General features: G+C 50.2%; 3 protein-coding genes across 3 annotated transcripts; 1 reads left to right on the forward strand and 2 right to left on the reverse strand.

Annotated features, from left to right (window-relative positions):
• Positions 1-154: 154 nt before the first annotated feature.
• Positions 155-943, reverse strand: MYCGRDRAFT_98076 (uncharacterized protein; the record flags this gene model as incomplete). The annotated part of the gene is made up of 1 exon (XM_003846858.1): positions 155-943. One exon carries the CDS (start codon positions 941-943, stop codon positions 155-157), a length of 789 nt encoding a protein of 262 aa, XP_003846906.1.
• A 4,454-nt stretch (positions 944-5,397) lies between these two features.
• Positions 5,398-6,932, reverse strand: MYCGRDRAFT_98077 (uncharacterized protein; the record flags this gene model as incomplete). Its single annotated transcript, XM_003846857.1, has 4 exons — positions 5,398-5,777; positions 5,950-6,037; positions 6,392-6,399; positions 6,665-6,932. 4 exons carry the CDS (start codon positions 6,930-6,932, stop codon positions 5,398-5,400), a joined length of 744 nt encoding a protein of 247 aa, XP_003846905.1.
• A 581-nt stretch (positions 6,933-7,513) lies between these two features.
• Positions 7,514-7,897, forward strand: MYCGRDRAFT_98078 (uncharacterized protein; the record flags this gene model as incomplete). Its single annotated transcript, XM_003846804.1, has 1 exon — positions 7,514-7,897. The coding sequence occupies one exon, from the start codon at positions 7,514-7,516 to the stop codon at positions 7,895-7,897; it is 384 nt and encodes a 127-aa protein (XP_003846852.1).
• Between the last annotated feature and the right edge of the window lie 4,859 nt (positions 7,898-12,756).

The raw sequence follows: 12,756 nt of genomic DNA on the forward strand, positions 1-12,756 counted from the left end.
CGTTGTGGTTGTCCTAAGCTATATTTGCGGCGATCAGATATCGTGCTAGTGCGCTTGTAGTAGGCCCGCAATGCTCTCTTCTTGTCCAGCTCGCTGGATCGTGCCATGCAGGATTGCTCGCTGGTGTCGGAGAATGGATCAAGATGAGCACTGCCTAGCGCCACCACTTGCAGTCTCGGAAGAGCGGGATGGTCTTGGCCAGATACATGAACACAGCACACTTCTTGTCGAGAGCCTTGACCCAGTGCTGCTGGCCTGGGTGAGATGCGAACTGTGGGTCCTTAACATATTCCAAAAATCCGTGATACGAAGCCTCCGTTCCAGACTTGCCGAACTTCTCGAGTGCCTCCTTGGAGCAGAGGACTTTTCCACCCTCTGGTAGTCGCGAGAGTAGGTATGTGTACAGCAAGAATGCCGTGTCTCCTTCGGCCGGAACAGGGCGGGTGAGTCCAGCGGGTACCTTCTTGGTCCCTCTGGATCCGATAAAGTCACTGCCAGGGTGGACATCGACCATTTTGCTGTAGCATGAGAAGTCCGCTAAAGCCTTCTGGTACCCGGTAGCCCACATTTCGTACAGGCGACCGAAGCGATGAAGGGCTTGCCGCGGCAGAGTTGAATCAGAACCATGTAGACCCCGAATAAGCCGCCCCTTCGCGTTGCGCACAACAATGCCCGTAGGAACGGCGAAGAAAAGTCCAGCATGCTGATTTGAATCTTCAGGCTCTTCTCTTGGCTCCGTTTGGTTACTTCCACGCTCAGGTTTATCGGTGTTGAAGGTGCCCTCTAAGACGCCCAGGAAGCGACCCACGTCTTCGACGGTAATATGAGTCGCCGAAAGCCCGCCATCGAGCATGGCCTGCATCAAATCGGCGTGGTAACCTCTATAGGCATGGCAAGCAACGACGTAAGGAATCTCTATGCCGGTCATACTAAAGTTCTGCATAGTTTCAGGGGTGGTCCCCGGTTCGCCGGAATTGAATCTCGGGCGTGATAGCAGAACGTGATACCGTAAGCGACGAAACGTGGGTCCGGAATGGGTAGGGGGGAGTCGGAAGGTCTTTGGGCGATGGCGGATGGAATAGTACAGGAATGATTGATCGCGATACAGCGACACAGTAGGCTCTGAAGGTCTTGTCGTTGCGGAATGGCTGAATGGTGTGACGAGGCCCTTGGGAGGGGGCGTTGCTCGTCTTTAACCGCTCCCCAAAGCTGCCAAATCGTTTGCTACAGTGGATTACTCGCAGTTGATGCAAGACATGCGTCCAGTAGGGTGAAATTGGATGGGTTCGAGACTCGCGGACTTGTACCGCAAACAGGTTTAGCAGGGAATGTGAGACCTGCAGGTTCCTCAAAGAGGGAGAGGCTGCACCGCGACCGTTGAGCACGAAAGTCGCTCCGGCAAAGGTACGAAAGTTCGTGAAGCTTATATAGCGTGTTCCATTCAGGCAGCTACACATGTAACTTTCGATCTAATCAGGGACTGCGAGTGCTTTATGTCTTAGTATTCGATGCTCCCTGCCTTAGACAAAAGAGTCCATTACTTCACCTCAGAACAGGATAGGAGGGAGACCGGCCTCCAATGGAAAGATGTTAGACAAGGCCCTTCGCTAGTCGTGCAGGACTTCGGTCGTTAAGCGTGCGAGCAGAATGACACGGCGTGGGCACTAGAAGCTGCGGATCTTGACGCAATGATAGTTAATAGCAACTGTTTAATTTATGAAATTCCATGTAGAAGAAGGAACTGACCGACATCGACAGCAGCCGCAGCCTGCGTTGTCAAAGCCCACAAGGTACCTCGTTGCACACGAGCTCACACGAGCTCCTATCCAGACCGACTGTGAGCGCAGCGCAGCACTCTCAGCGTCGTTACGGAAGTCGAGAGGTGGACCGCGTAACCGGCCGTCTGTCTCGCACAATCTTGCCGCGATTCCTACGTAGCTTTTCGACGCTCGGTATAAAGTCCAACGTAACAGGAATCTTTGCGGCACCCGAGACCACGACACTGCCATCCATTAGTGTTGTTAAAGCATTCCTGCCATTTGCCGCGTTGGCGGACAGCCCAGGCTCCTGTATGCTAGCTTTCTCTATGATCTCCGCAGTCTCTATAGTAACATCGCTGTAATCTGTTCTTGTTCCCGAAGACTTCCTGCTATCCGCCTCCGTAGGCTCCCTAATGCTAGCTTTCTCGATAACCTTCGTAGTCTATTAAGTATCCTCGCCGTAATCTGTAACTGTTTCCGAAGGCTTCCTGCCATCCGCGTCCGCAGGCTCTCTAACGCTATCTTCCTCTATGACCTCGGCGGTATCCTCGGTGACCTCGGTATCCTTAGTATCTACGGTATCTACAGAAAGCTCGACTCCGACCTCTATAGCATTCTCAACTGTCGCGGCATACTTAAACATCACAGCATACTCGACCCTAGCGGCCGTCTCGCGCTCCTTAGCCGTCTCATCCGTCACGAACTGCTCGGAGCCCACCAAATGAGGATCAAGCAGGCCTTAGAAGATCTCCCAATACATCGTGATATGTTCCTTAATGGCTTCGTCGTCCTTGGCGTCCGCCCTAAGCGCCCCAGCCATATCTTGGGCATCGGCCACGTAGTCTTGGGCCGCGCCAGCAAACGCAGCAGTGCATTGTCAATATCGCTCTCACAGCTTGTTTGTAGTTCCTCCACCCTTTCTTGTGCAAGAGTTAGCTCCTGTCGTTGAAGTCGACACTCTCGCAGACAACTATCTGAAAGGTCTGGACGATGGCACACGACCCGGCCAAGGATCACATACAAGCTGATGACCACACTCAAGCCGATGATCACACCCAGACCGATAATCACATGAAATGCAACGGCATCGTCTTAAGCCCCGGCCGCGCCAACTCCGTAATCAGAGCTCTCACACGTCTTGCGACACTGCTGGTTCTACTGGGCTTTGCGATCCATAGCGCTGCCGTGAACTTTCCACCGCGGCTTGACGCCAATGCTCAGCATCTGATACAGCTCACCAACACGGCTCCCCACATGCTTATCCAGAGTTCTCTTTAGCAGCTCGGCGGAGTACTGCGCGGCTGGGACGGGTAAGCGGATCCGAATAGCCGACTCCTCCTTGAGCATGGCCAGGATCGCGCGCGATGTCGAGAAGCCACTCGCCATCATGATCGGCGTTGAGAACCTTGCCTGGCCACCGGCTTGGGTCAAAGAGATGATACTGCAGGAGCAGAATGCGGCGGTGTGTCGTATCCTCAACCCGTTACAACCGGTCTTCCGGAGCTGCATTGGCCCCGACATGATTCTGGCGATCAAGACCAACCTCGAGAACTAATGGGACCTAGTCATGACCCACGTCCGTGCTGCATTGCGCCAAGACATCTTGCTGAAGGATATCTTCCTTCCCGGTTACATTTCCGCCGGCGCATACAAGGATTACATGCATGGACCCGAGCAAGGCATAAGGATGATGTCTCGATTGAACGAGACCATGCTCAGTCTTCCGCAGGGACTCGTCGCATACCAATCGTTGATTGCCCATGCCGTCTGTGCTGATGGTCGAGATCCTTCTCCTGCAATACCTTCTATAGCTCACATCTCCCCGCTATATGCATGCGGCCCAGACGAAAGCGCTATCGCGCAGTGTCTTGCCGATGGCCCGAGCAAGAAGGACCTCCGCCGTACGAGCAAGGACTTGGCTCCGGAAGGAGTGGCAAACTGGATCAGGCTGATGGTCACGGTTGCGAACAGTCTCCGTCAGCAGCTAATGCTCGCTTTTCTGCGATGGCTTTCACCGCACCTACAGACAACTTAGGGTGGTTGTAATGCAAAGCTAGCTACCTCGAGTAGCGGCAGGATGCTGAACAACCTCGTCAGTTAGCCTCAGCACGAGGCTATTGTGTCCAGTAAACCCGGTACAAGGTACTGTTCTTCTTTCGTATGCTGCCCTTCCGTTCCTTAGGTTTAACAGTCTTTCTTTCTAAGATTACGTCCAGCTCAAACTCTTGATGCTCGCAGTCGCTGTCGGCGACAACCTCAAGCGGCGGAGGAGACGGCCCGACCTGGCTAGGCAGAGGATCGTTTGGTTAACGCGTGAACAGGGAGTGAATGCGATGCTGTTGATTAGGCATTGTGTAGGGACCTAGCATCTTGCGATTCGATTTTAACGCGGTATGTAGGATAGAATTGTTCTCGTAAAGATTAATAGTACGGGTACTTAAGGTATAGCGTACTCCCGCGTTATACGGTCGTAGTCGTATTCGTAGTTGCTCCGTAGAGCCCTCGGTAGCCGAAGAGGATATAGAGGTTAGCCGAGGTAGATGTCGTAAGGTAGATATTAAGAGGTAGATATCGTAAGGTAGATATTAGAGAGATCGATATTAAGAGATCGATGTCGCGAGGTAGATATTAAGAGGTAGCTGTCGTAAGGAGGAGGTCGTTAAGCCGTAAGGTGTAGAGCGTTAGGAGTTCGTAAGGAGGAAGTTATAAAGGAGGGAGAAGTTAATATCCCTATTTTCCCCTAAAGCTTCCGAGTATACTAGATAGGTAATAAATAAGAACAAACGATCTAGTAAGGATATATCTTTAGACTCTTAATAATAGAAGCGAGCGAAAGTAGTAGTAGCGGATAAAGCTTTCGAATTTCCTAGCTCGCTAGAGTCCGAGATTAATAGGAAGACAACGAAGAAGAAGCTAACTAGTAAGTCGAATTTACCGCTAAAGGTAGCTAAATTATAGCCGACTAAAGCCTTAAAGAAGCCTATAGCGCGAAAGAAGTCCGTTAGTTAGCTAGTTACGAATACTAACGGTAGATAAGCGCCGACGTCCGTATTTTCCCCTAGACTTTTATCGAAACCTATAAGTATTATTCCTAGACTACGAGCTATACGAATACGGAGAGGATAGTAACATCTCTAAGGCATATAATAAATCGACCTACTATAATACCCCGACTATATCTAAACGGACTAGCTTATAGATACGGCGTCGGTATAAGGACGCTAAAAACTTTATAGACTAGCTAGTAGCTCGGATTTGCCCGAGAATAGGCTTATACACTTTCTAATTTCGAACATACGCGGTAGAAAAGCAGCAGCTAAATCGAAGGTTTCTAAGACATGGCCGGCAATGTCAACAACATTAGCAGTAAGGAGGCTTGCTAATGCGGCCGTCGAGTCTAGAACCCTTGCCAACAGCCTACAGGAAGTAATCGACATTAGCCGGGTCCTAATCTAGAAGACACTAAGCCCTTGACTCGAAAGCAGACAAGGCGGGCCGTTGAGGTGAGCAAGCTGGAGACTGCGCTTAAAGTGGCCTCTACGAACACCACCTAGTTGCTTAGCACAGGCAGATGGTAGGTAACCTAGGAATCGCTGCGTAGGCTTCGGAATCCACTTAAGCGTATCGTACTCCTCTATTACCCATCTCGTACATCATCCTCCGAATCTTCCTCGCCTTCTTCCTGGTATGCGTCTCTGTCCGCCGAGCTTTCTGGCGGCAACTCTAGGAGAGACTGAACGGAGATTTTCTCGCGGCGGCCAGCGCGAGCCGGGGCGTTAAAGCAGTTTATATCGTGGAGCGCGAAGTCTTCGATGTTCTCCTCTTGCTCGCCGTCGGACATACTAAGGTTCGGAGGTCGCATTTCGGATACGGTCAACTCGCGTTGGTACTCTAGGAAGTCATTGTGTGGGAAGACGGGCGGGACGGCGATGACTTGGTCTTTGTAGCGAAGGGCTGAAGGTTGTGATGCGTGGACGTTGGCTGAGTCTGGTATGTCGTGACCGAGTTCCACTTCGTCTATAGTATAAATTAGTAATGACTTAGTCTTTGTAGCGAAGGGCTAGAGGCTGTGATGCGTGGACGTTGGCTGAGTCTGGTATGTCGTGACCGAGTTCCACTTCGTCCATGGTGCGAATTAGCAATGAAGTGATACCGTGACTCGAGTGATCGACCTATAAACAACTCGTACGGGGCGTGGCCATCGCTGTCGTCCGTATCGCAGCTACCTTTGGTAGTGCCGTACCATCGCCAGCGCGGTCGATTATGACAGATGTATACTGCTTAGGCGCAGGAGTCTTAACTTTCAATGCGACGGGTTAAGTGGTTGCTAGACTAGTGGAGGGGCAGAGATCGAGGACGGCGATGGCGTTGACGACGAGCTCGACCCAGTGTTGGCGGCGGCGGTGGTGGTGGTGGCGATAGCGGATGATATCGGGGAGGGATGGTCTCGGACGACCTGAAGCTCAAGTGTAGAATCCTAGATTTCGTCGACACCTCTTGCCCGTGGCCATTACCAGAAGCAATGTCGTGAATCGCCGGACTTAGTCTTTCACGAAGAAGCTGGCAAATTCTATACATCGTCTATGAATGTAAAGATCTGTACGGGCAAGTCCACACATACTATTACGTACGTACAGATCTGTAGTACAGCATCAAGGGAGAATTCGAAGCAGATTTAGGGCAAACTCTATCGATTTGAGACTGGGTAGTCGGAATGATCCTTCACACAATGATCGGCGCAATCACAGCCCTGGGCGCGATTGGCGGGTGTAAGGCCCATCTAGAGATCGAACTCGTACATCTTCAGGTATCCTTCGAAAGACGTTGGCATACCGCATGGCTTCCTTCGCGCGCCATTCTCAGCTTCCTGTTCGGTCCATTGAGATGCCCGACGCAGCACTCACCAGCATCAGCTCCAGGCATGTAAGTACCTAGTATCCAGCACACTATACTAAGCACCAGTGTGCTATGTGTGAAGATGGGTGGGCATGTGTAAAGGCGAAAGGCCGAGGTGCCCGTAGGTGGGTGGTGAAGAGACTGTCCGGCAAGCATGGTCTTCGGTTCAGATTGATCGACCAAGTTTGAGCTGCTTGTGACATGTGGTATGCCTTGCCGCGAAGTGGCGACTCGGGCTGAGTATTCGTGCTTCCCTACAACTTCCTGCTCGAACATGATGTCCGCTGTGCTATTATCCTCCAGCTCTTCGGCTATGCCGCTTAATTCCGCCAACTTTGGTCGTAGATCCGCTTGAGGCCTGCCGAGACCGGATGTCTGCCACACGGGCACTCGTAGTACTTGCTCGATTAATCGTCTGGTAAGGCTGGCCGCCTTGCGCACTGCGGTCCACTCTCAAGTTCCAAGGCCGTCGTAGCTGAGCGGTGGGAGCACGAGGGCTTGTTGATTGAGGACGTGTAGGCGCTGGAATTGGCCGAGAGGAAGTGGGTGGGGAGTAATGTAACAGAGAAGCGAGTTGTACTGCATTGTGGTTGTCAGCATGTCAGATGATTCCGACACGAATACGTTGGACTCGAACACTTCTACAGCCTTGCGCTTCGATCTTGTGGATATGCTTGGATTTCATTACCATTTCTACCCCCTACGAGGTAATTCTACAGTGCGCGGGAGGAACCCGGCCTGCCGCCCCGCACCCTGCAGCTCATTTTCCAAGTCCCAAATATTGTAAGCTCCAGAGTTGCTGATTGCGCCGAGTTGTTTTTCGCGAGTTTATCGTCTTGGAGGCAGCATGCTCGGCAATGCTTGCGGTGGAGGAGGATCGGATTGCAATGGGAGCAGACAGACACTTGACACCGACATCTCACCATCGACATCTCACCATCGACATCTCACCTCCGTCATCTCACCTCCGTCATCTCACCTCCGTCACTCTCACCTCCGACACTCTTACCTCCGACACCTCCACCTCCGACACCTCCACCTCCGACATCTTACCTCCGACACTCTTACCTCCGACACCTCCACCTCCGACATCTCACCTCCGACACCTTCACCTCCGACTCTCTCACCTCCGACATCTCACCTCCGCAAGTTCCACATGGCCATCGAGCCGATCGGTCGGAACGGTAGAGGATGAAGTGAGGATTGGTCGAGCAAAGGCCGATGCAAGAGCCGGACAGTAGAGTGTTCTGTTTGGCTGTGTGGTATCTAAGGCACCACCTCTGTCGTCAAAAGTTAACGACCGTCGTCAGCTGATCCTGCCCAAGGCACCACCTGTCGTCAAAACTTGACGACCATTTTGACGACCGTCGTCAGCTCGTCTTGCCCGAGGAACCACTTGCTAGTCGTGCTGATGAAATGACACGCTTTGCGTGACTGCGTCTGAATGGTCACCTTAATTGACATGTCACGGAGATACTTCGTACCCGGGACGTGATCCAACGACTTCGCACTCAGCCTGTGCATATGTACCGACAACACCGCAGCTGACACACCGCCGCACCGCCGCATCTCCCCTGCCAGCGACGATTCCCTGCTCTCTCCCGAAGCATTTGACCTCCGGTTTCGACCTTCTGACAGCCCAGCGTCTTCATCTCGCCCAGCCATTACAATGCTCGCCGCTTCCGCTTCCCGCTACTGCCAGAGCTATCATCCTCGAATCCGGCCTTTCGATACCGACACCAAGTCCTTCTATTCCCAGCTCTTTAATTCGCGAAGTTGGAATAGCGAGAAGAATTGTAGAAGGGCGCGAACGGTGGAAGGATGCGAATCGTGGAAGGATGCGTAGAAGGGCGGCGCTGTCTCCTATTATCTCTCCCGTCATCTCTCTCATCAGATCCAAGACACGTCGACCCAATGACTTTAAGCCTTACATCCTCCGGCTGACCTATGACAGTAGAGAGGCTCCCTTTCGGGGTTTTCCGGGCTGGCTTGGCGCGAACTGGCCCCTCCCCTCCCCTTCTCCTTCTAAATCACCTCTATGTCTTAGTCCTCCTCTTCGCCTACCTTTAGCGAGAGGCATTACCGCAAGATAAGATGTAGTATATTCTTACCTCCTATCTGCCTTTCGCGGTTCCACCACCCTCCCGTTCCACGACTCTACGACGCCTCTTCCCTCCCTCCGCTATGGCACCTCCCACGACACCCAACCGCCGGAGCACTACGACTGCGACTGCTTGGCTACCTGCCTTCGTGTCCGGTCGTGTCACGGAGCACACACGGAACAGGTCCCAGATCATACAAGTGATGTGCCGAACCTCGATGACTGGCAGGGTGGCAGGACAGGGCTGGACTGGTACGAGGAGGGAGTCTGAAGCGGAATAGTTGATGGAGGTGGAGGACTGTCTGTCTCCGAGGGAACAGGGGCGCATTTTTGAAGCGGCGCAGGTCGGTCTTCGTTTTGCAAGTCGGGGCGGGAAAAGTGAGAATTCGGAGATAGTAGGGGAGACGGGGAGGTCGTCGGTACAGTGGGTGTTGTTGGAGAGCGTGCGCCGACCGGGGAGAAGCTGGCATCGTTGTCACCAAGTCGTACAGCAGCGCGCGCAATATGAGGAATACATGGAATGTTGTGACAAGAATGGAGATTTGGAGTACAACCGAATTGCAACGTGTAGTGGATCACGGACCGCCGTGGAATCGAAGGCGACCCGGCATCGACTCGAAGTGGTCCTTGTAACGAGCCGTATCGAGCAATTCCTCCAGCTGCAGGAATCACTTGTATCTCTCTATACGAAACGCCAGCAACGGGTAGAACGATTCGACAGCGGAGCTTCTCCGCGATGTAGAGAACTCTCCTAGGAAACTCCGCTACCAAGTTAGTCTTGTAGGCAATCCCGCTCCAGCCGACGAGGACTATAGAATATCTTCGACTACGACTACGTTATTACTACTAGTCGGCACCCGTCCCCTCCTCGCGCGAAGTCCTAGGTCTCTTCTCGGAATCGGCGTTTATTTAAGCTAACAAGGCTTATAAACATGCTCTTTAGCCTACATACCTCCCTCGCCGTATAGAGCGCTATTGCTACCGTTGCCGCTTTAATCGATAGCCTTAAGATACCGCGCGGTAACTAGGATAAAGTAAAACACTACCGAGGAAAATCTCGAAAGCTCGAATAGAGAGTCTCGTCGCTTAGCGTTTACTAGCTAGGCTACTAGATTAGCCGACTACTACTACTACCGAGGCGTATACTAATAGGCTAAAAACGGAGATAGAGTAGAATAGCGCTACGTTAGGATAGGCGGTCCGGAGAACGGATTAAATAAGTAAAGTATATTTAGAGGATATATAAAGTATCCGGAACACCTTAACGGCATTAATAGCGTAGATAGTCTAATAGTCGTTCGAGATAGCTTTATCCTATAATCCTCTACGACCCCTAGCTCGAGTATATCTAATATCTAATATACCTCTATAAATTATTAAGACTTATACGAATTTAAGTAGTTATATATACTATTATTACTTACTTATAACTCTTCTATCTATTAAACGCCGCCTCGCTTAAATTATATTTATAGATGCTCTATAACTATTCCGAACCTAACTTCGAGGTATTTACTAATATAATTAGTAGTAGACCTTCTCCTTAACGTATCTCTCTAAATATAAGCTCCCTACTACTAGCCTACCTATAGTAAAGCTCGTATAGAGCTTCCTTTAGACTCGATAGACCTCTTATATATATATATTATAGCCTTCCGCTTTAATAAGGATATTAAAAAGAAGATATACCCCCGCGCCTTTTATAAGGATACGGCTAAAGAAAAGGACGTCGCTATTAGGTCGTATAACCTACTAGAGGCGAGTATTATCTTTTACTCTATACTAAGTAAACCTAGCCTTATACCTTTACTATAGGCCGCGCTAGCTTTTAATATATAATATATAAAGAGGTAATCGATATAATTTATAGGTAACCTACTAGAAACCTTAAGTATAACCGTAACCGACGGACTTTAATTAGAGGCCGTTACTAAATACGGGGCCGTATCTATAATAATAATACTCGCGGCTCCTAATACGATATCTAGGGTAGAACTACCTATAGTATAATTTACCTATCTATCGTAACGAAATATTCGCGAGGTAGTATAAGGTTACTAGCGAGGTAGAAGAGGATTCCGTAATATCGATACTCTTTAATATAGTAAAAGGTTATAAGATAGGAATAAGACCTTTCGGAGGCTTTAGAATATCTTTAGGAAGTTATAGGATAAGAACGAGAGCTCTTAAGAGCCTCTTAATAATATTAAGAAATAATAGTATAGGGGAGTCCTCTTAAGAGTATCCTTAGTAATAATTACTAGCCGTAGATCGGCAAGGTAGATAATCGTTCCGAGAAAGAAGCTCGAGTATCTCGTACTAGTAATAGACATACTTATTCTCTTCCCTCCTACGCGTCTACTCTATCTTAAGGACTAGATCTCTCCTTAAGTAAGGGCTAATTTATTAATCTTCGTACCGTAATACCTATACCTAACCCTAGGATTAACCCCCTCTCCTCGAATATAATTATAGTAGATACCTATATCTACTAGTAGTATAAGCGGCCGCGTAGGCGCTATTAATACTCCTAATATAACCTACCCTTTACTAGTAATAAAAAATTAAATCCGAATAAATACTATAATCCGCGCTATTACTATAACTCGTAATACTAGGAACGAATTCTATCGAGTAAGAAAATCCCGGATTACTAGCCTACTACGACGAGGGAGATAACGACGACGAAGAAGGGTAATTAAGGTAAAGTATAACCGTAAGAGTATAAAGCGATTCTAAGAGATACCGCGTTAGAGTTCGCCGTAAGATTTAAGTATAGCGTAAGTAGTCGAAGCTCGGCTTAGACTTATAGCGGATAGCGAGGAAGACTATCGAGATACGAATCCTAAGATAGCGTTCTTATAGTATATAAGCGTAAAAGTTATCGTACTAACTACCTTCTAGGATTTTTAGACGTACTTAAAATTAAGGAGGATCTCGTAGCTCTATCCGTAGCGGTACTTAGGGCCTCGTCTTCCTAGTACTTAACGCTTAAGGTATAGATATTAAAAGTCGTCCGCGCGAGAGATACTAGGGCTTTATAATCGGCGCCCGTCGAACCTTAGTAAGGTAGCCTACTTATATAGTTACTTATCTAGTACTAAGAATATAGATAACCCGAGTACCGTATATCGGTACGTAGGTACAGCAAGGTTCCACTTCAAGACGTGCAGATCGAAGGTAAGAGTAGTAAGCACAGGAACCAGCGATGCCGGACTTTCAGGGACGCGACTCGCAATGTGACGGTAGATGGCAACATGGCTTTTCCGCGGCGTCTACGGGCCATGACGCGGCAGTCGACTCTGGAGGTAGATGTGCCTATCTTAAGCACATTGCGGAGAGTCGAACTCAGGGCTTAACGTCGCGGGTCCGGCGCTTGCTGGTGGTTTGCGACACCTTCGTGCAGACTTCTCAAAATGCGATCCATGAGCGGACATAATGGTTTGCTCGAAGATGTTTGGATCGGTGATTCTTTGCCGGTGGTGCAGCGCAAGTGTTGGTGGCCATAGTTCACTCGGCCGCTAAGGTTCGCATCTAGTCGCGTATTTGTTTTGAGAACGGATCGGAATCATCGGATCGCAACCCGCGGGAAAGTGCGGGTTGCAGCATAACAGCGGAACCACGTGTACTGACATCTCGACGTCGAGCCGGATACGGTACCAGTGGATCGTGTCGCATTGCCAGCCTCTCGAGCAGCCGCGGATTCAGCGGTAGCTATGGTGCTTGGAAATGGGGCTGCGAATCCGGCAGAAGGCTGGGCTGAGTGTAACGGATCGATGTGAACCCCGACCTTGGGCTCGTGTCGCAGCAGCGTGTGTGCAGGCACCAGTCAGGCTGTTGTCACAGCGTCGTGATGAAATCGAGGACTTGGTCGCCTCGCTCACCAGCCCTGGACTCCTGGAGAGAAGAACCAAGCATGCTGAGCGTGTCAATGGGAGAGGATAGGAGATGGTGGGCCCGAGCTGCCGTATTGCCCGCATCCACGTCTCGAATCGGAAT

Source organism: Zymoseptoria tritici, chromosome 21 (genome assembly GCF_000219625.1).
Source record: "Zymoseptoria tritici IPO323 chromosome 21, whole genome shotgun sequence".
In the NCBI taxonomy this organism is placed as follows: domain Eukaryota; kingdom Fungi; phylum Ascomycota; class Dothideomycetes; order Mycosphaerellales; family Mycosphaerellaceae; genus Zymoseptoria; species Zymoseptoria tritici.